The sequence below is a fragment of the Scomber scombrus genome, chromosome 3 (genome assembly GCF_963691925.1).
Source record: "Scomber scombrus chromosome 3, fScoSco1.1, whole genome shotgun sequence".
Taxonomy (NCBI): Eukaryota; Metazoa; Chordata; class Actinopteri; order Scombriformes; family Scombridae; genus Scomber; species Scomber scombrus.
This window is the reverse complement of record NC_084972.1, coordinates 7,042,855-7,065,416: the sequence shown is the minus strand read 5'-3', so window position 1 is coordinate 7,065,416 and position 22,562 is coordinate 7,042,855. Positions and strand designations below refer to the sequence as shown.

The following is a 22,562-nucleotide window of genomic DNA, read 5'->3' as shown; positions in this document are numbered from 1 at the left end:
TGATTCGTTTATATTAATTTTATTTGGCTATGCTGAATTTTTACATTTATTTCCTACCTTGGTTATCATAGCGTTTCCTCAGTTTCTGTTTTTACTGAGTCATTATTTATAGCAGTCATATGGTTTGTGCGTGGATCGGGGTGGTGTGTGTGTTGGGGGTGAGGGGGCGGAATGTTTGTTTTTTGGGTGTTTTTTTGTTTTGTATTTTATTATGTAAAGCACTACGTTTCATCACTGTGTATGAAAAGTGCCATAGCAGTTAAGTCTGATTGATTGATTTAACAATAAGCGATGATTAAAATGTTGATATTATACATTTTTGTTTGCATATTTATCATTTTAGAGTCACATTTGACCTGCTACATCAAATGACGCAGCATGTGGTTGTTATCATCAAATGGCGTATGAATAACACGCCAATTTCACGTGTTACGACAACGCATTTTTTGCTTTTCATGTGTTATTTTACGCAATTTTGGTTGTAAATTCAGTCACTAAAAACAACCTATTGTTAAGTTTGATAAGTGAGGAGATAATGTGTCTTTTCTGTAATAAGGTGATTTAAGGCTTATTAGGAGGAGGTGGGTTGGGTGGATGGTTACATAGTTGCAAAAGGTGCAGGAGAGCACTGTTCATGATCACTAAGTGGACATTTAAATAGTCTCTTTGGGACATTTTTACTGCATTTTACTGGTCATTTTAACTCAAACCATCTTTCCCTAACATTAACCAAGTGTTTTTTTTGTGCCTAAATCTAATCAACAGCATTAAATGACACACAAAAAGCTTAAAACATGTAGGCACAACATGCAAAATGTCCTAAAAAGTGGTACTCTATTTAGACGCCATTCTATTATATAATGTTGCCCTGCACTGTATATTTACAGCAAGCCTCAGAGATTTTCCCTCGATCTTCATTATTTCTACAGACACTTCAATACCACATTATTTTACAATCCACATATTGGTCTATTCATGCTGTAGTCTAAATTCCTTTAATCAATAGGTTCTCTTACCTTTGACAACCAGGATGGCAGAGGTGGACAGGCTCTCCACATCCGTGTCAATAACACAGACATATTTCCCTCCATGGTTCAGCTGAATGTTACGAATCATCAGATCCCCTGATATAGTCTAGAAGAGAATATGATCCATGAAAAGAAATAAGGCAAAGTAAGAGATGTAGTTTCATTTCATCATCCAGCTTTTGGCTCTGAGATGTTTTAACATTTAGAATGCTTTGCACAACTGAGCCTCTCCACGCCAATGACTTTTGCATCTCTTCAAACACCAAAAACAGCAAAGGCAAATGTACTCTACAAAAATAATACTATCGGCTGTCCTTCGGCTACCCCACTAACCAGCCCCCCTTCAACCAAATGCAAACAACTACCAGCTCCACACAGGACACACAAAACAAACATAGTCTAGTTAATTGGCAAGAAAATCCTAATTATTCTGTAATTACATAAGATCAAGCAAGATGTAAGTATAACTCCCAGTATAAAGAACAAATATTATTTTACATGAGCTGCATTCATGTGATGGCCATGAGGGAATAGAGCAAAACATCACATCAAATATTGTACACTCTCTCTTCTGTGTAAGAACACTACTTTCATGTGTAGCTGTATGACGGAGATATTTTAAAGCATAAGGCATTGTTTCACTATGAATTTTTCATGCTGTCAACACATCCTATGAAAACACTGAAACCAACAATGTGTTATTCTTAACATCTTCCCTACCCTCTCAGTGGCACTCCTACTGCGGCGATTCTACTCAAGAAAAATCTTTAAAAATAAATAACAGATACAGTGTATAGTTTATTTTTTTAGGCTCAGTAATTTCCCAAAACATCTAGCCACTGTAGTTTTTTTTTTTAGCAAAAGTTTCTCAAGCAGGAATAAATAGTCATTTTTGAGGGACTATTTTCACCTGTGGATTAATTCACACAATAAACATACATTGTTGGTGTGTTCACAGCAGTGCCCAGTGTATGTGGGATTAATTCAAAAACCAACAACAGTACCCACGCTCATTGGAATGAAAGAACATGTCTCCCCATGCAACAGCGTGACTCATTGATGCAATTTTAATCGTTTTTGGACAACAATGGAGCCTTAAAACAAAATGTTGCTTCTGAATTGCGCTGTGAGACACAGTCACAACAGCTGATTTTGAGCTTTGGCAACAAAAAAACAGCTTGTGTCAAAATTCTCACACAGTCAGAAGGACCCAGTTCTGACAATGCGATTGTTAGCTACGACCCACGTCTACAAGCCAAACAAATCAAAATGTGGCATGATATGAATATGCTGGCCAACACCACATTGTTAATGCCCTGGGAAATATAAACATGGATATTACATTGCCGTATCTATGGTAAGTTTTTAAAAAGCACTACTGCCAAATCTTGCATTTTGTTCCATTTTCAAAACGTGATATGTTGTTGAACTAAAATTCACCAATCATTTAACAAGCTGGCATGTTAAAAAGGTGATATAGTGAAGGCTGACACCGATTGCAACAAAGATTTTTAGTAGACAAATTTCACACAGTGTGACATGCAATGAACTGTTGGATTGCACCGTGTATACGCAAGGAAATAATCCTTTAGTGGCATCAATTCATTCTTGGTTTTGGTCTTTTCATGACAGAAAATTGACGTAAAATCTCCCGTCTTTATTCTTTGCATTGGCATACAGTAGGTATTCAGGGGTATAAAGCCATTTAAAATGCTGCATTAACACATTCTGTGCAGACACTGCTATCCTGTTCTCATTTTGTCTGTTCATGGAGATCTATCTACTGAAAGTCACCTCCTGAAGTAGCTTGTCACAAAGAATGTCAGCCTGTGAAAAGCAGGGTGTTGCTTTGGAAAACAAGTCACCTCGGGGTGAGCCAGGTAAGGCTTGCTGCAGTCGTAGCAGATTTCATCACCCCCAGCGGGTAGTGATCATAGCTCCACTCTGCAGCGACTGGACATGAACACCCGTGGATCTCCACCTCTCAGAGGCACCTGACAAAGCAGAGCTGAGCAGAATGGGACTTCTTTGCAGCTACGGGGGTAAAGAGACTACCCCTCCTGCTCTCTTTTCCCCTCCCTTTCATCTCTTCTTCTTTCACCTGACAGATTTTAGGCGTAGCTCGCCACGTCTAATTCTCTCTCCAGTGTCAGCGACCACCTGGCCTACCCGAGAACTTGCGAGCAGCAAGGCGTTCTGCCTTGGCAGGAAGGAAGTGATGAGGCAGGTTCGCTTTAATTATGTAAATGAATTCATCAGAAGCTGTTGAGTAGGGGGCTGGTACCATATTTCACAAGCAGTGGCCTGCAGAGGGTACAAGGCCTTTATTGGAAGCAGGCTTATATTAGAGAGAGGTCTGACAAGTATGTTTGCTCATATTTTAGTACAAAGCCTTCTTGTTTTCTGATTTCTGTTCATTTTTTGTTAGCAGTAATCCACTTACTCCAACATTTGGAACAATAATTCTACCTCTTGAATTCCACCCAGAACATTTTTGCAGTGCACCACTTCGTTGTAGCATGCAAGTGGCATGCTCATGGATGTATGCTCTCCGTTACCCTGGTTACCCATGTTCATATGATGTTGCTGCTGTCATTATTATTAAAATATGCATTGTTATCCCAGTATTTAAACAAAATCGTGTCACTTCCATCACCTTCCCCTTCCTGTGACACCAGATGAGGGCTGGTGTCACATCCAGGTAACTAATATTTATGCTTAAATGACAAGCGCATTATATAAAGAGGCACCAGGAGTTTATTCATCCTTGTTTTTTTCCCCCTGTTCATTACTTGTTTGTGATGACCACGGTCATTATCAGAAACCCAGTTTTTAATTGACTACCATCTTTTATTTGAGGAAATACAGTAATCTCTCTTTGACAGGGGATACCGAGTCTATGAAAATATACCTCATTGTGCTCCTACACACAGTAACCATGTCATTAGTAATTTCCATTTGCATTTATGAAGATTTTAATTTGGCATGTCCACAACACTGTGAAGGCATTCAAATATGATGTCAGCTTTTAAGATGTGAATGGCAGTGATCAGACTATTACCGTGGATGATAAATTGGCGCAATAAAAAGAAAAAAACAGCGTATGAAGTAATTTTATACTGACAGGCTTTGAACAATTGACTTTGCCCTTCATCAAAAGGAACATATATTCAACAAAGAGTCATCACATATCATTATTTCAAGGCCTAAGGATTTCAAATGAACGTTTAAACATGCCAGGCCTACCCTTGGTGAATGCCAGCCAGCTCATTACTTAATTATTTCAGGGGCTCAAGATTCATAAATAGGTATGCAAATTCAATCATGGCAAAGGGAGATGATAAGAAAATGTTCTCTCTTGAGGTAAGGAAATTAGAAGTTGAAGGGATTACAAGTATAAAATGAGGACCTCTGTATGACTGAAATGGCATTTCACCAATATATTTTTAGAAGTGTAGCATATGGCAGCTCACACAGCCAATTCAAAAAAGGTAAGGATCCCTATTATTGACCTGATAGTATCATTCATTCAGGCTTTTACAGAGTATGAATGAAAGAATGTAACTTTTTCTTAATAGGTATCTACATTTTTTACCACCACTGACCGCAGGGAAACTTTTCAATGGACATGTCTTGGCATCAATTTCTCTGCTTGGGTGTTATTGGTGTCTAAGAGGCCCTCAACAGGGCAGTGGAGCATACCCTTGCACATCACACAGTATGTCCCAATTAATCACAGAATAGCCGGAAAGAAGCTGAGTTTAATGCTTGAGATGACTCACCCCGCCCACTCTTTCGAAATGATAGCTGTCTCGCTGGAAGTCGATGAGCTGGCCGTTGAATGCCCACGAGAAAGAGACATCCAGAGCTGGATCGCAGGCAATCTGGCAGGGCAACACGATGCTCTCGCCAACAATAATCTCCATGTTAGTAGGCCTCATGGTGATTCTGGTGGGCTCTGGCCAGACAACAGACGACAGCGTACACATGTTAATATTCCTGCCACGGGAACCTTTAACACCACGGTGACCCCATCTCACTCCAAATCACAGCTAACTCAAACCGCCACCATTAAATTACCCATGGTTGTGTGCTTTTCCTGATTTTAATAAGCACTTAAATTCCAAGCCTGTCCATTAGCAACATTTAATGACATCTCCAGTTCGCACTTTATTTTCGGGGATCAATTTGGAAGAAAACGTTTGAAACAGGATTACGGCGATGGTAGCGCATTCCCATTGGTGACTGTGTTGAATTGGAAGCATTAAGAGTATGTTGAGGAAAGGTCACAGTAATTAAATTCTATGGCATTAAATGGTTCAGCTGTCAGCGCATGAGAGGAGTAAAAGCTAATGAGAAAAAATAAGTCAGGTGGCGACACACACACACACACACAATAGATTACACCGGAGGGCCACATGAACGTGTTATGCCACTGCATTCATAAATAATGACCTTTAAATAAAAGAATAATGTTTTGTTGCTTGTTTAACTGCTGTTTTGCAAATTGTACACTAGCAACATTAATCTGACAATAACCTTGGTTAATGGTACACGTGCCTTATAGTATAAAGGAATAGAAATGATGGTATTATCAAGCCATAGAATCATTAGAAATGATTGACCGCTAATCAAGTTTTTCAACCAAGCACAGCACTTCTGAAACTGGATGTTGAAGCAGCTTTCTTAGGGTTGTATTATAGCAATATTTAGTATCTTAAGAATGTCTTTCGTAACTTTTAAAAATCAAAAACACAAGAGCAAAAGATGTTTGACTTTGTACTACCATAGGCTGCAAATGTTAGCATGGAAGGCTACTTAGGGTGTTAGTAGTAAGCTAGTATCACATCCAAAACCAACTCAGCACAGCATTTCTGAAACTGGTTTTTGAAGCAGTGTCCTTAGGATTGTATAAACAGTGATATTAGGTATCTTAAGAGTTTGTACATATTGTACATTAGTAATATTTGTACATTAGTTAATTCAATTGACAGTATAGTACAGTATTATGTAACAGCAATGATGCTCTTTTAACTCAAATGTCTTATACATTTCTCATCAACCTAAATTATTATGATTTCATGTAGCCTATGTTTCAAACCAATGCATTTGTTTGGTTTAAATGCAAATTTAAGGGCCTTTTTGCATGTTTCTCATTTTTATACGAGTCAGCTAGAAATATAACAAAGTCACCCAGAGACAGACCTTTTAAAATCATCTCACTGCATGCATGTTAGCAGGCCAGCTACAGCTGACATCTGCTGCCTCTGCCTGCTGACTAAATCTGCCAGCGACAGTTGTTATTTTAGCCAGCGAAAATCAACAGTCAAATGAGAAGTCAAGGGCCCATTGTTTCAAATATTACCACAAATCTCAAGTGGGAAATCACCCTACATTACCATTACAAAGTGCATACGTGCAGTGCTAGAATGGAAAAGACAAAGCAATGGTAACCAAGGGAGCCAGAGCTTAGGAAAGGGTCAGTCATGGGCAATTTGTTTTTACTGGGTTGTTAATCGAGACGACTCACCAGTGATTAGCAGCCTTCCTGTTGTGCTTGCTGTCCCAAACCGATTCTTAGCGACACACGTGTAGCTGGCTGCATCCCGTTTGGTTACATTGGCGATCTTTAAAGTTCCATTGGGAAGCACAGTAATCCTGTGGGAAATAAAGCAGCTTTTCACTGTATTGACTGCAACAGAGAGTGTACAAGTTACAAGAACTGAGCTTTGTATTGAATCTGCCTGTAGTCATTCTTTTGCAGCGACCATTTTAGTTTAATTTCTTTACTTTCTCCATGTAGTAAGTTTATTGTGTGGCGTTTCTACTGCAATTGTATTCTTGTCAAAGTGGAATATCCTCAGAAAAGCACTTTAAACCTTGTGGTACTTTAAAGCTCTAAACCAAAGCCCAGAAAAATGAAATTCTTTGAGCGGTTTAGCAGCAGGCAGGATGACCCACCTTTACTGTCACAGTGGTAGGCTAAACACATTAGGAAATAAAGAAATATTTTACAAACAGCATCACAGAATAACCAATGAATAAATCAAATGTGGTTTACAGGCTTTATGTTGCTATGGTCAGACAGAAACCTCTACCACGCTGGGAGGTCACCAGCCGGATATTTTGTAAAAGCCTTATACAGTATGTTTCAGTAAGCTAAAGACAGAGCTGAATAAGCCAACCTACACAAAGTTTAGAATAACCAAAAATGTTAAAGACAATTCCTAAATATTTTAAAGAAATAAAATAGATAACTAATATTGTGTTGTAACTACTTATACAGTTGGTAAATATAATAACAGTGATGTTTTGCTTGAAAAATAGAAATAGAATCAACAACATCAATGATGGCTGCATTCCATGAAGGTGAGCCAGTTCCAGGTCTCTGGTATTGTGCATGCTCAATCACTGGCATACTGGCACCATTCATGGAATGGAGCCATCATTAATGCTATTATTATATACACATGTGCTTTTTCTACTGTGAAAAGGGACCAAAGCCATCCTCTTAAAAAAAAGCATTAGATTTTGGCTTATTGAAGGGTTAAAATGAACAGCATTAAGTGACAATTACAGGATCTTAAATATTAAAATGTAGTGTAATAGTAGCACAAACGGAGAAGAGTTATAAAGTCATTGAACTGACTCTGTGATGTCTGTTATAGAGCAACATCTGTCTCAAGTTTGCTAACATTATAGCAACTAGTCAAACCAGGCCAAGTAAGACTGTAGCAAAACCTGTGAGTATATTGAGTCTAGCAAGGGTTTGTTTGATTGATTAGGAATTCAACTTTTCAAGCTGTAAGAGGAAGACTATTTTTTTCTTTCTTTCAAAAGGTTATATAGTCTTGCAGACAAATATTTTGACATTTGCTGCATCTAGCCGTGCAGAGATGTTCTGTTTTATTTGCCCAGGTTTTGGACTAAGGTATTTGCCTCGGAGCTTTGCGTCCATCCCCAATACAATCAAGCTGAAAACCCACACCACAACAGCAGCAATGTGTCTTTTTTAGAAACAATATCTAGATAAACTGTAGACCTCATACTTACTGTAAGCAGTTTTTATTGGGGTTACTTTCATCCAAAGAAATGGCCTCTAAATTGTCAGTGTGCTCTGTAGATTAACCACAGTGACCTTGGTAAATTAAACCAATACTATCTGCATGACAAGATACCATGAGAGGTAATTGAAAATATATATTTTCATTATTTGGGTGCAACAAACCCTTTAACTGATGTAGTATTTAGCCACGAAATGTGCACACAGTTCATTCTCTAAACACTGCTCCAATTTACAGTATGCCTGCATGTATGAGACAACCTTTCGCATCCAGCGTCTGCATACAAGTGTTGTGTACCTTGAAAGACTATGTGGGCTTCGCATTCAGTGTGCTAAATGTCAGTCAACTTGGGAATTTTACCAATTTTCTGCAGCTATAGATGCGGCTCCCCATCTGGAGCCAACTACTAAAGAGCCTCAGTGCTGTTTTGACAAGATGCTCTGCTCGCATTGTTCTCTTTCAGACCTCTTTTTGAATAAGCAGCTAGGGAGCGATTCAAACAACACAAAGTTAAGCGTTTCCTCACTGCGCTGAGAAGCCTGTGTTTGAGTTGTTATTCAGTCTGTCCTGTCTTTTGCGCATGTGTGTGTGTTCACAATGAATTCTCTGTGTGCAAGCACTGATTTTCAGTAAGGTTTAGTCACTATGCAAAGCTTTTCTTCTCCTTCCAGTTGGGGTGATGAAAAGTCTGTGAACGGATTGAAGTTTGTCATGTTTTGCTGCCGATTTGGCTATATACTTCTACACCTTTAATTGGCTCTTTGGTAGTGTATGCAATCTTTTTTAGTTCAAATTCCGCTTCTGGCGTATTCAATGAGAAATCAGACAAAGAAGGACAACAAACTAAATTAAGCACTACTTTATGCTGCTTTAAGAGGTGCTTGAAGTTTGCTCATTGCCTGCATTACGTCTGTGGGTGTGAGTTTCCAGCCTGGTGAGACGTCTGCTTTCTAATCTACAAGGATTTAATTCCTGCACCCTCTGTGACTGCATGAATCAAATTCTATTTGTATGTCATGATAATGTGGAACACTATTACCTCCCATAATTACAGGTGCAACAGCTTCAGTGAGATTTTTAATTCCTTCCTCTATCTAAAAGCAGACAGCGTCTCCGGCAGCAACCCCATTTGCTTTTATCTTCTTAAATATTTCATGCATGCAGTGTTGTTATGACCAGCTAGCATCTTCATCCCTCACACCAAGCTATTTGCACATGAGGGTGCACGAAGTATATTAGCCTTGCACAATTTTCCTGGTGGGTCCCTTGCTCTCATTCTCCTCATTAGCCTTTCCTTCTATGGATCTGCACAAATGCCAAATACACTATTCAAACAAGTCAACTTGCAGTGAATTTGAATGAAAGCTACTAGGAATATGCACTTTGGATTTTCATCCTACCGTTCAGTTCTCTGCAGGATCTCATTCCCTTTCTTCCACAGGCTAATTGCTGGGGGCGAGGCCTGAGGCTTGCATTCAAGAGTGACTTCGCTGCCTGAGCGAGCTTTTAGCAAGGCCCTTAAAGGACTTTTGGAGAAACTGGGAGGTGAAGCTGTGTGTGAGGGAGCAGAGAAAGGCGTGAGATTAGAAAATATAGGCAACATGAACCTTTGCAGGTCAGTCCTGCTGTATCAAGATCAACTCTCCTAGTGCTTTCAGTGTCTGCAGCTCAAAATCTCAGCATGAACCAAGAAGAAATGCCTATTGGGCTCAAGGCTATGCCCCACCCCCCACCCCCTACATCTCTCACACACACACAAACACACTCCACCTTCACCGAGCATCCAGCCTGCAGAGGTTCCAGTCATTGTCAGCACTCATCATCACATTTTGTCAGCCGTGATTTGGACCCCCAAGTGTCATCACATATATCAAGACAGAATTTAATTCCTCATCGAGCCACTCAGTTGGAAATCATCAAAGCTTTGCAAATAAATCAATACCCCATCTACATGAGAAAGCATGCACAATGCTACAAAGTAACGTGTTTGTAGTATTCAAATCAATACGATGAAACGACCGAAAGTAAAATGAGACACTCCATCAGATTCATATTTTTGCTGGCAGAGCCTGTAGTGACATCAAATGAGTCTGCAGACTGATTGCTGAGGAGAGCTATAGCAGGCTGCTGGTTTTTATCTTAGGAGATGATCAAACACACAGACAGATAAGCAGGATAAAAGCAAAGGGAAGGAGGCAATCTTACCTAACACCATTAGTTGGGCACTGGAATAAATAATGCCATGTTTGTTTTCAGCCACACACTGATACATCCCAGAATCTGACAGGTTTAACGTAGCTATAGAAAGGGCCCCGTTTTCGATTTGTATCTGGCCCTGCGGAGAAAAGGAAACAGTTCTGCATATCCATTGCAATGCCAGTCTATTATGTCCAAAGGCACAGCAGCAATTACTGATACACCATGGAGGGGAGGAGGACAGCAGGAGAGGAGAAAGAGGGGGGAAAAAAGCCTAAAGAGCCTTGTGGTATGTTCAGATTGGAATGGGGATGAAGATGAGGAGGCAGTGGAGAAAACTGCTAACCTGCTTCCTACATACACAGAAAGAAGCAAAGCTGACAATAGCACCCGTAGCATATTAAAAAGCCATTTATTTTCTGGGGTTGTTCGGTTGGAAAAACTATGATGACAGCTCAGATGAGACAGATTTTTAACCAGATTAGCTGCACAGAGATCCTCCATGCTGCAGCAAGTGTGGTTTCTCACCGTGCACTCTTAATTACAGATGCAGATGAGAGGTGGAGCTTAGTAAAATAGAGCACATTAGTAAGGCGCAAAGTCACCTTAGCACGTAAACACTGCTGACTTTCACAAAGAAGATGATCTTGCATGGATTTTGCAAGCTTCTACAGTTATATTTTTGCTTCCCTAATGATTTAAATGAGACACTCCACTGATTGTAGAAAGGAGTGAAAAACAGTCTGTACAGTATAATGTCTTCTGTTTTGTCTGTTTAAGAAAATAAGCAAATGACAAAAATCCTATAAATTGGAAGTGTGATGTTTGAAAGATGTAGACATTTACCAACTCATGAAAATAAGTTAAGAAACATCATCATCAAAAGTCAGCTGCCATACAGAACATGCATAAATTCTAAAAAATTTTAAAAAGCAAAAGCTTGACATTTTGGGAAATGTGCTTATCCTATTTTTGGCGAAGAGTTTAAAGAGATACCAGTCAAATCTATCTGTTAAACACAATGTGACAGCCAGGTGATGGTTAGCTTAGCTCAGCAAGAAGACATAGAGACAGGGGAACCAGCTACCCTGGCTCAGTTGCCAGTTGGAAATATCCTTATTCTCTGTCTGGCAACAAGTTTGAAGGGATACCACTCAAATCTGTCAATTAAATACAATGCTACAGCCAGGTGACGGTTGGCTTAGCTCAGCACTAAGATGTGGAAACAGGGGGAGCAGCTAGCTTGGCTCCATTGCCAGGCAACAGCACAAGTTAGCGCTCCCAGCCAAGAAATGATGACATGACCCCTTGTAAAATGGCACATTGCCTTTTTTTTTTTTTTTTTTTACACTTTGGGTTTGTATGGATTAAACAAACAAGGTGTAACATCGTGTAACAAATACTGAAGTGTTTTTTATTCAGAATCCTCATCTAGCTCTCCGCCAAAAAGTGAATATGTGTATTCGCAAAATGTCAAAACAATCCTTGCAACTGTTTCTGTTCATTCTCTTCATTTGATTCAGTTAACCTAGCAGTAGTTGTGTTAGTTCATAAACACAGTACAGACAATACCAAAGCTGTCAAAAAGACAGGACAATGGCAATTTAAGACTTTAACACCAATTGTGTAAAGAGAGAGACAATTTGAGTACAACAGAAGATGAGCCAGATGTACAGATGGGTGACAAATTAAACTACACAGAAAAAAAGGAAGAGAACTGGTCAATGCAGGGAAGTAAAACAATTGTGACTATGACAGACAATAAGAGACCAAAGGAAGTCTATACTAAAAGGCTTGGACTAGCTCAAGCAGCATCACAAATTTAAAGTCCATGTAAAGGAAAATCACATTATACAGGATAAAAACAAAGACTATGAACCATGTAGTACTGAGTTGTTGAGTTAGAGCTTTAAACTGTTTTTCAGCATTTCTGTGTTCAGGTTTTTTGGGTAGGGCCTGAAATGGTGGCTTGATGACATAAACTAGTGCACCAAACTCCACTGAAAAAACAACAATTTAATATACTGTTGATTGGTGATGAGTCGCTTGTTATCAAGTCATTTTTACTAACACAAGTCGACATTTACCCACAAAATATGTGCCGGCTTAAACAATGGCTCCTAACGTTACTTAATTTTTAACTTACTCATCCATGTTGCTTGCCTTCTACAAACCAGGCCTATTTTAAATTGTGTATTTTTATAAGTGAGTTTGGTATGAGTGTTGTTAACCCAGACGGTTATGCTTTCAACGCCTTTAGCTGACATGCCCTCATTATTTTCCCACAATTTGAAACCTAATATTATATAGTTTGCAAGTTCAAATTGTGCTGGCTGGTTAATTACATGATTTTCTGATGTGGTGTAACAAACTCAGAATGCATTCATTACTGCTTTACATGGACTTTAAAGGAAAAGCCAACATTAAGTGTCTTAGTAAGGTGCTGGGTCACAGCAAGCCTTCATCACTGCTTCAGTACTCCTTAGCATAAATTCAACAAGTCTTTAAAAGTGGAGGGATGAACACCATTCGTCCAAAAGATATTCCCTCAATCACTGAACACTTATGGAAGCAGTTGCATTTGTCATGTTTCTATGCCAATTCTGTGTGCAATAGTATGACAAATCCAACAGATCTCCATACCTCGCCCATCAATTGCTCCCCATTCTTCAACCAGCTGTAGGACGGTTTAGGCTTTCCGTTGGCCTTACACTCCCAGAACAGGTTTTCCTCGATGGACAGAGCTGTGTCCGCCATTGTCTGGAGCCAGTGAGGTTTAGCTTGAAAAAAAACCAGAGGATTACTTTTTCAAACATGTGTTTTAATTATAGAAGCACTGGATTAGTAAATAACGGTATCAGAAATCACAAGCTGTAAAAGCAGCCTTGCATTAAATCATCAAAGTTTAAACTCAACAAGTGGATTATCATCACAATGAGAAATACAGGTTGGTAAACAAAAGTATTAACAATGTTCTTAACAGAATGCCAAGCTTGAAGATTGACTGGGAATTATTCCCCCCCCCCATTCCTTATATTCTCTTTCTGCTTTTATAGGCAGGATCCACAGCTTATCCTGTAATTTCATTGTGCCCTACATGTTATGAACAAAATAGGTTTTCTGACAACCAAATGAGATTCAAGCTGCTGGTCACATGCATGTTTCCTGTACAAATGTGTATATCTGTTCCAGACACACATTGATTGCTGCATCTCTATGGATCAACTGTCATTCAATTTGAAATGGTTCACTAACCGTGGAATGAAATACGACCCCGCGCCGCATTTTTGCCTCGCCGATTCTCCGCCATACATTCGTACGTCCCAGCGTCTTCCTGCTGGAAATTGGGGATTTCAAGGACTGCGTTTGAATTCTTCATTTTGACTTTGCTGGGGAAAGGGACCCCACTGGTTCTCCTCCAGCTTATTTCTGGTACAGGGCTGCAAAAGAGAGGGGACAAAAAGTTCCCTTGATGATGATCCCAGCTGTCAGTCGCAGTGATCAAAGTGTGATCAAGCACAAAACAAAAGGAGATGGAACAAAAGTGTTATGAGTTATTGTTCCCTACAAATCATAACTGTGATTGCTCAGATTTGAGAAGCTCTGATTTCCGCTCCCTTGTCTTGTCATATTGTCGCCCTTGCTCTCCTATGGATTGATGAATCTGAGTATGAGTAGTGTTACGCTTGTGCATCATCAAATCATCTTGACTAGCACGCATTCATGCATGAATGAGCACACAGCTTATGTCACATACACAATGAGACTGACTTACTTTCCCAGAGCAAAGCATTCCAGCCTCACCACCGATTCCTTCGCAGCTGGAACTGAATCAGGGAAATGAACTTCTATTTTGGGTTCATATTCACCCATCACTCCTACAAAAAAGGGAGACAAAAGATGACAAGCTTTTTACACCATTGATTAACAGCACACATGGCTCTCACATCGCATCAAAAAGAAAACGGTGACACCACTGAGACCACTGAAGAGCCCTGGCCACAACGCCCACCTTTACCTGTGTGTGACAGCTACCTCGTTGAACTGCTGCAGCTCGCACGCATGTGGTGTCCACACAGATAACACTGCTGCTGTGGCGCTGATGCTGCCTCGGCCAACCCTATTCTCTCTACATTGATATCCAAGGAGGGTTGGATCAAGGACAACTGGAATTGGTCGTAGATACTTTAAGTCATTTTACCTATCACACAAGAGGCTTTTTCAGTTCTAACTGACTGATACAGAGTCCCAGGTGTTTAACTCTGCAGGGTTGTAATCAAGGTCATTGATACCACTTTGTTCGTTAGTGCTCCTGGCTATCTCAACAACAATTGTTAAGAGTTGTCGGAGTCACCTGGGGCAAAGTTTAAATGACAGTCATTGGAGATGTCACATGAGGCCAAATGTGACTGACTGTTAAATCTCCTGGAAAGGGATGAAAGAACAGAGTAGGTGTAGGTCGGTGATAAATGGTGTTGTGTGTTAAGCCATGCGTTTGTTGCATTCCCCCATCTACAGACTACAGCAGTTTACCCACACCTTAAAGATAAGGGACTCTTTTGAGGACAACAACATACATATTTTGGATAGGGAGGACAGATGGGTTAAATGAGGAGAAAAGGAGGCTATCTACGTCAAGGTAGAGAAACCATCCTTCAACAGAGGAGAAGGTCCATGACACCACTTAACCCCCACCTACGGTGCTTCCCAGGAGATTTAACAACCATTCACATTTGACCATGTTACAACTCCAACAACTGTTGTTACAACAGTCAGGAGCACTAACAAACCAATTGGTATCTCAATAACCTTGATAATGACCACAATACCGGGGAGTTCCAGGTATTTAACCCCACAGAGGTTAAATACCAATGCTCCCTGCCAGTCAGTTTGAACTGAAGGAGCCCCTTGGATGAGGGGTGCGATGTCTTAACATCTACAACTAAGTCCAGTTGCTTTTGATTCAATGCTCCTTGGATGTGGATAAAGCCATAGTGCTTTATATTTAGCTCTGAATGCTCCACAGGAAATATGGTACACATGTGGCATTTAATTTGTCCTATAAATATTTTTTCATTTATTACTCTGATTCTATAGATATAGACATAATATGTATTGTGAAAGGTGTCAAATATGTAATATTTCTGGCAGGATGTCAATATGAATATCAACAGATCATTTTCACTGTCTATTTTTGCTGAGAACTTCGTGTATCGCGCAGAGGGAAAAAAAAGAGTCTCAACACAGACTCTAGATAACACGCCACTGAGCCGTGCTGCTCACGTGGGCTGTGTGGCTGCTCTAACACGTTAACATAAATGCAGAAAATGAAAAGCACACATGCTGCTCAGGTAGGCGGTGTGGTTCAAGAGTAAGGATGCTAAAGAGGGGGAAAAAACCAGAGATGGCTTATAAAAGATTCAGGGAACACATCAAGGAAATGACTTGCTTAGTAGGGATTTATCACCAGTGGCAATTTGACTTCATTTATGACTTTATTTATATTCACATCACTAGAGCAGGTCAAATACTCCTTCACAGAGACAGTAGTGTGCCTTTTACCATTACCAGCCTCACAGTCTGGCACCAAGAGCTGATTCGGTCCTACGCAATGTTTTAGATGAAAGGTTAGAGACTTTGAGAAGCTGTGATAAGTGTGAGCGTCTCACACAGAAACTGGAAAACACCCAGATTATGGAAATGCATCTTCTACACATAACACTTTGATCATCTCTGTGTTTAGTTAGTAATGATTGGTGGCATTTTCAAACATAGAAAGGTCTCTGATTAATAAAACACAACAGTAACTCAGCTCATGAAAGCTTTGATATTTTAGGGTTTTATGTGCAGGTCAAACAACACCTAGGCTTTGAGTCTAAAACTGGGCCAATATTTAACTAAGGTTACATGCAACCCTTCCAATAGTATTAAAAAAAATAAAAAATTACTTTCATGGTTTCCACCAAGAAACTTTGCTTACAATCTATTACCAACATAGATATACAATAATACCTTGATGTGCAATATAATATAGGCCCATCCTATTCTACAATTTTGTCAAGCCCACACAAATAACTAAACCATCCACATACACAAAAATGAAAAATATAAGACATGAAATACATTTCTGTCACATTCATTCATCTTCAAATAACAGATATTCCTCTCATCCTAACACCCAACTATCCTTAAACATAAAATGCTCATACACACACACACACTCTCATATGCCTAACTATGTTTTGTGTTCTCCATTGTAGTCTCCCCTTCCCCTCCCAGCCTTGCTATAAATTCTTTTTAATCTCATACAGCTTCATATACGTACTTCCAAACCTCACTGAACTGCTTCAATTTGTTATTATCTTCATTCAGTGTCTTTTCTATGAAAATTATATCACATCAACTCTTTACAAATCTGTAAAGAAGGTGCCTTTGTTTCTTCCAGTGTTTTAAAATGAGCTTCCTGTAAACCAGGGAGGAGAACATAATCTGCCATCCCATAGGATATCTTACTTTTTCAGCAGCCTGAAAAATACACAGCTCAGCTGAAAGTTGTTTTTTTTGTTTTAGAGGTAAAAGATATCCATTTTTGGTTTTCATTACAGGCTTTTTGCACAAACCCAGAAGGAGTGCATAAGGGAGCGATGAGAGCCACACTTCACACACTAATTGGAAGAGTTTGTATCTAGTATAGTATATTTAATTTGTATTGAATTATCTGTAAATTGTTAATTGCAGTAGTGTTATATGTAAGATATGGGCATTTTTTTTCCATTTTCTGTTGGCTCCTTTAAAATGCTAATCTTTACTCCACTTATCATTTATTGTTTGTAGTGAGTCATTTTTAGATTGTTCCTTTAGCAACATGTTGTATATTCCACCAATGAATTGTTTCTTTTTTCCTTCTTTAAATAGAAACTCATCAAAGAGTCCTGGCACTATAATCCACAGCTGAAAATTGTCCCTAACAAATGCACTCCTTTCTCTCGTTACCAGTAAAATTACAATGGCTAGCTGTTTTATGGAACAATTGAGCAGTAAAAAAAAACTCTCATTTATGTGAATTGCAAGATGTGTCCAAACCTTTGACTGGTACTGTGCTTGTGGCACTGAGAGCAACAGAATAGGTAGGGCAGTCAGAGAGTATTGATAAATGTATGTACATGTTGGTGGTCAGGCTCATGTGGGGAAATTGTAATGAAATTTGTTCACAATATAAAAAATATATAATAATACCAGCCTTATTCTCCCTGTCTGATGATGCCATATGAAACATTTAGAGCTAATCTGAGTGGGCAAAATTGTTAATGCTCCCAATTGATGAAAGGGTGCTACTAAGCTGGCCTTGCACAGAGCAACACCCCATGACATCCCTAATCCTTTTTGTTGATCTTAGATGTGTGCTGGTGGGGAGGAAAGGCTACATGGCAGTTTCATTAATGAGTGGACTGGTCCTGAAATTAAAATATTCACTGAAATGCTGTTGGAACAACAGTAACAACAGTTAAGCCCAGTTTTAACTGAAAGACATCTTTTGACGTCCCAATCACCAAATGAATGCTTACTGGACAATAACACCTCACTACTACAAATAACTGTGGGAGCTGCAGTGTGTGGACCTTTTTCTTGCTATTATCAACTCTTTTGAATCGATGCCACACAGCTCAATGAGTTCAATAAACTTGACAGTACATAATGGGACGAACTGGTACAACACAGTAAAAGAGCCCTGTAGTTTTAAGACATTTACCGTCACTTCTGAGGACCAGCGGTGTAGGAGAGCTGAGCACCTTCTCCCTCGTGATGGTGTTGTTAACCACACAGGTGTAGTTGCCCACATCTGAGGGTTCCACTTTGGCGATATACAGACTCCCAGTCTCTTGAGAGATGAACCGACGACTGTCTTGTTGGACAAAGTATGGATATTCATTGAAGATCCATGCGAAAGTGAGCTCTGGAACAGAAGGGAAACCATTGAACTTTGCATTGGTCCACTGTCACTACTTTGGATAAAAACATCTGCTAAATGAAATTGTAAATAGTAATTGTACTGTTCTCTGCACGACTGATTCTACACATATTATATTGATCAGCCACTATGAATTGGATGGCTGAAGCAAACAAAACAAAGCCTATTGTACTGAACTTAAAATATTAGCATATAGGGTCATTTTCCTCCCCTTATCTCAGTTTTCTTGGAATGCAATACAAAGATGTGGCAAATGTAATAAGAAGAAACTGGAGGCTTAAGTAAAGGGACCAAAACAAAATAGATTATGGCGCATCAGTGGATCTCCCCTGATACATGCCCTCTATTCCTGAGGTCACTGAGTGACTTTGTTAGTGGGCGGCACGGACGGGTGGATGGACAAACCGATCTACAGAAGTAGAAATATATTGTCATGCCCCTTCACAAGCAGCAGGTCGCCCATAAAAAAAGGGGAGACCTGCCATAATGAATCACTGTATCTTTTGGAGGAAACACACGCTGCACAGATTTGCAGGAGCGAGATGCTCTGTGTAATCTACCACTTGGGAGGTGAGGAGCTCCGAGTCAAAAAGGTGTACACTGTGACTGTCAATCATATCTGTTGCCAACATAACCTCCATGTGAAAAATGTGGCTGTAATGAGTGGGGATAGAGTACTGTCAAGCAATTACAAGTCAAATGAAGAGCAGAAGTACAAAACGTGACTTATGCGCCAAGAAAAAAAATACCTCAGAGTAAACAAACATCTATTTTGGGGAACAGATGTGACACAGTATGTTCGCTTGTGACAATACTATATTTAATCTGTCATATCGGTGTGATGTGATAACTAATATGGTAGCAGAGAAGGCTTTTGCAGAAGCCAAAGCTAATGAAGTGTAGCGAAAACCAGAAGGGGCGCCTCATAGACGTTAGATGAAGTTTCGTTGAGTTTCAAGGTTACTTAGCACATCAATTCTTTCAAAATGCAAGAGAGAAAGAAAAAGAGAGGAAGGAAATGGAGAGAAAGACAGAGCCAGAGAGGGAGTAACAGGGTGAAAGACGAAGAAAGGGACAGCGGGCTCGCACTACTTTAACTTTCATTCCCTTCTAAAAATGTGAAAATATAATGGCGCTACTGTTACAGCAGCCAACTACATATAAGCCTATGTCAGATAGGAAGGCTGTAAAACTGTATTTCACACAAAGTACTCCGACCAATTATCCCATAGACCAGCTATACAATGCACTGCCCTACAAACTGTTCTCTTGTGAAGGAAATTGGTTGTTCCAATGTGCAAGCTACTGTATCAGGAAGGAGACAAGCTAGACAGCAGCCATTGTCCATGTCCTAAGCTTTCTGCAGATACTCAGAGAGGCGGGACAGAGAAGTATGCATCTTTATCTCTTATTTGTAGCCTCTTGTTTAAAGAACACATGCCTAGCTTTTCAGTTGAACAATAAAAGCATTTGTTTTGGTTTTATGGAGGTGCATTTTTATGGAAGGCATTCAACAAATACATAGTTTTACATTTTGGGAAATACGTCTATTCGTTTTCTTGCCAAGAGAGACCAAATGTGACAAAATCCACCTAACAGGACCTCTAAAGCTCAAACAACAGGTTTTGGTTTTACATAGGGGGAAGGGGCTGGACCATTTCTCTGCAATTACTTCTTTGAGTCTACAGTGGTTGCCTGGCAACCTCAAAGTGACGACGAGACCCCTGGGGCTGGTTTCACCAGTTGGATGTTGATGAAAGTTGGGTGTAACCCCTACGCCTGGCTTAGCTACACTCAGCCTTGTGATAAATATGAACATCTATTGCACCATCTTAAACTACAACTAGGTGCAGCTATTCCTAGTGTAGATGTACATCATCTACACTGACACTTGTGATAATTGCCACACCATTCACGTTACTATGATTAGAAACGTACATTTCCTGGCAACAAGAAACAGATTAGATATGATTGCTGAACCGAAGAAAGGAAAATTAAATTACTCAGATTGTGATACAAGAAAAATTATGGCACAGTAAGTATGCATATTTTAGTTTGCAAACAAAGCAATGCCGTAACTAATAAGAAAGAACAAGATGCCTGGCAAATGAGAACAACGGCAGTCAGCAAAGCAAAGGGTGGATTAGGAAGTTGGAAAGTCGGCGAAAAATTGCAAAGACCTTTTTCAGGCAGCCATGAGAGACTCTAGCCTGCTGAAAAATCCCAGGTGTGGGACCCCCTCCGAAAATCTCCTCCTGCTACAACTGTTGATATAAACTTAAATAAATGATAAATTGGATATCTTAAGTCCTCTAAATTCAGCATATTTGACAGCTAGCAACAATGACAACAATGACAAAACTGTCCCCATTTTTTTGTATTGGGGGAACGTCAAACCAGACTCTTTTAAAATTTTGGCCAGTTTAATATATTCTTGTTTAGTAGCAAAGAAAACTTTGCATAAAGCATTATAAGCCACCTCTCAGTTTGACATACATTAAATTCACTAAACTGAGTTGACTTGAATAAAATCTAGGGTTTTACTGCCGGTTAACGCTACTCCTTCATGCCTGGTGGGACATTGTTCTACCTGTGGAGGACCATATGAACCGTCGGACAAAACAACTGTGAAACCTGGAGTGTGTTGCAAGACATTACACTTCACACCTATCTTTGACTGGATGTACGATTTAGTCTCAGACATAGCACTACACCTAGATGGTGCAACAGGTATAATTCTACTTGGGGCTTCAGGTGCATTTTGCCTCAAGCCTGGTCTTACATCCAGGTGTAGGTCTAACTGGTGCAACTGGCCCCAGGAAGTCACTATGTCCAGGCCAAGATATGACCCCTGTAAAAGCACTAATTTTTTTCATACTTCACTGTACCCCATTGTGATATAACATATTAATTAGTGAGCTTTAGAGGTGCGAGTGGCCAGATTTTGTCACCATTGGACATTGGCTAACCGTTTCCCCTGTTTCCAGGCTTTATGCCACACTTTTTTTCATCTAACTCTCTGCAAGAAAGTAAATAAATGTATATCCTAAAATGTTGAGCTATTCCTGTAAGACTGCGTTAATTCGAAAAATAGTCTGGATACGGAAACAACACAAACAAAACATCCCAGTAGGGATTGGTTTAATAATATTCTGTATGAACTTCATAAGGGGACGATTATTAAGAGCATATGTAAACATAGTTTGGAGTAGGGAAGTATTCTTCCATTAAAAATGCAATGTGAAACAAGTGATATTAATTCTTGTGAGTCATGCATGGATAACAGAAGACAGGCACAAAAAGTGCCATGTGGTAAACTTACCTCCAGAATGTGTAGGCGGCCCACACAACAGAACCACGCCTTGGCCCTCGCGGACATTAACAGCACTTCTCACCGTTTGGGTTTTGAAGGTATCGAGATCTGATGAGTCAGATAATATTGAAATAGAGTTAGACTGTGGCTCAAAAAAAAGTTAAATTATTCATAGTATTGGAGTGAATATCTGACAGCTGAAAGTTTGTTTTTTTAGATACAGTATATTCTCAAGGGTTTCTTTGAAAAGGATAGTTCTGAAACTAGGGGACATGAGTTTTCCCTCCTCTCCCTTCACTGATTCACTGAGGCATGTTTTTGATGTTACATTTTGAGCACTGGGACTTTAATAGGGCATCATTGATTGCCCTGGGACACCTCCTGACAGCCTGTGAAGCTTTCAAAGGCATCTTGGGTGCTGATGAAATAGCGTAGATAGATCTGACTTGATGACGTTTACCCTGCAACGCTACACTTTTCGCGCGAGGAAGAGATTAGGCTGGAATGGGATAAAATGAGCGAGGGGGTGTGGCGGGGGAGAACACTGTGCACGAACTGAACAAACACTAGGGGAAGCGTGCATGACAAATGACAGTTTGCAGTGCCAGCAGCAATAAGTAACATCATTATTAAATGTGGTGTAATCTTGCACTTAAAAGCATTAGCTTCCCCATCAATACTCTCAGCACAATCTATCCCCTTGCAAATGAATGAGCAGTTGCTGGCAGACAAAACCTAAACCTGGGGTGATAAACCACCCCTGGCGTCATGACTGATGGAGGGAAGCTGCCGCAGTCCGCTCTGTACTCTGTCTGCACCCTCTGGCTAACAGCCTAGAGTAAGCCTTCCAAACACAAACAAAAGAAGTCAGTGTGACCGATAAGGGAAATTAGGAGAGGGAAGATTATGGAGAGAAGTGGGACAGAGTGTTGGTAAGATTAATGAGCAGCTCTCTGATGACCGCAGTGGAATCAAACAGAGCCAAGTCACGG

The 22,562-nt window shown here is 39.9% G+C and overlaps 1 protein-coding gene across 1 annotated transcript in view; it reads right to left on the bottom strand.

Moving 5' to 3' along the window:
* Positions 1–22,562, bottom strand: part of cntn3b (contactin 3b) — a 45,973-nt gene that overhangs the window by 7,424 nt on the left and 15,987 nt on the right. The window contains exons 4-13 of the mRNA XM_062415254.1: positions 21,580–21,678; positions 18,039–18,242; positions 14,064–14,166; positions 13,544–13,728; positions 12,932–13,068; positions 10,298–10,427; positions 9,493–9,643; positions 6,559–6,686; positions 4,811–4,986; positions 1,017–1,134 (exon numbers count right to left, since the gene is read on the bottom strand). Of these exons, the coding sequence (XP_062271238.1) occupies positions 1,017–1,134; positions 4,811–4,986; positions 6,559–6,686; positions 9,493–9,643; positions 10,298–10,427; positions 12,932–13,068; positions 13,544–13,728; positions 14,064–14,166; positions 18,039–18,242; positions 21,580–21,678 (1,431 nt within the window). The remainder of the gene's footprint in view (positions 1–1,016; positions 1,135–4,810; positions 4,987–6,558; positions 6,687–9,492; positions 9,644–10,297; positions 10,428–12,931; positions 13,069–13,543; positions 13,729–14,063; positions 14,167–18,038; positions 18,243–21,579; positions 21,679–22,562) is intronic.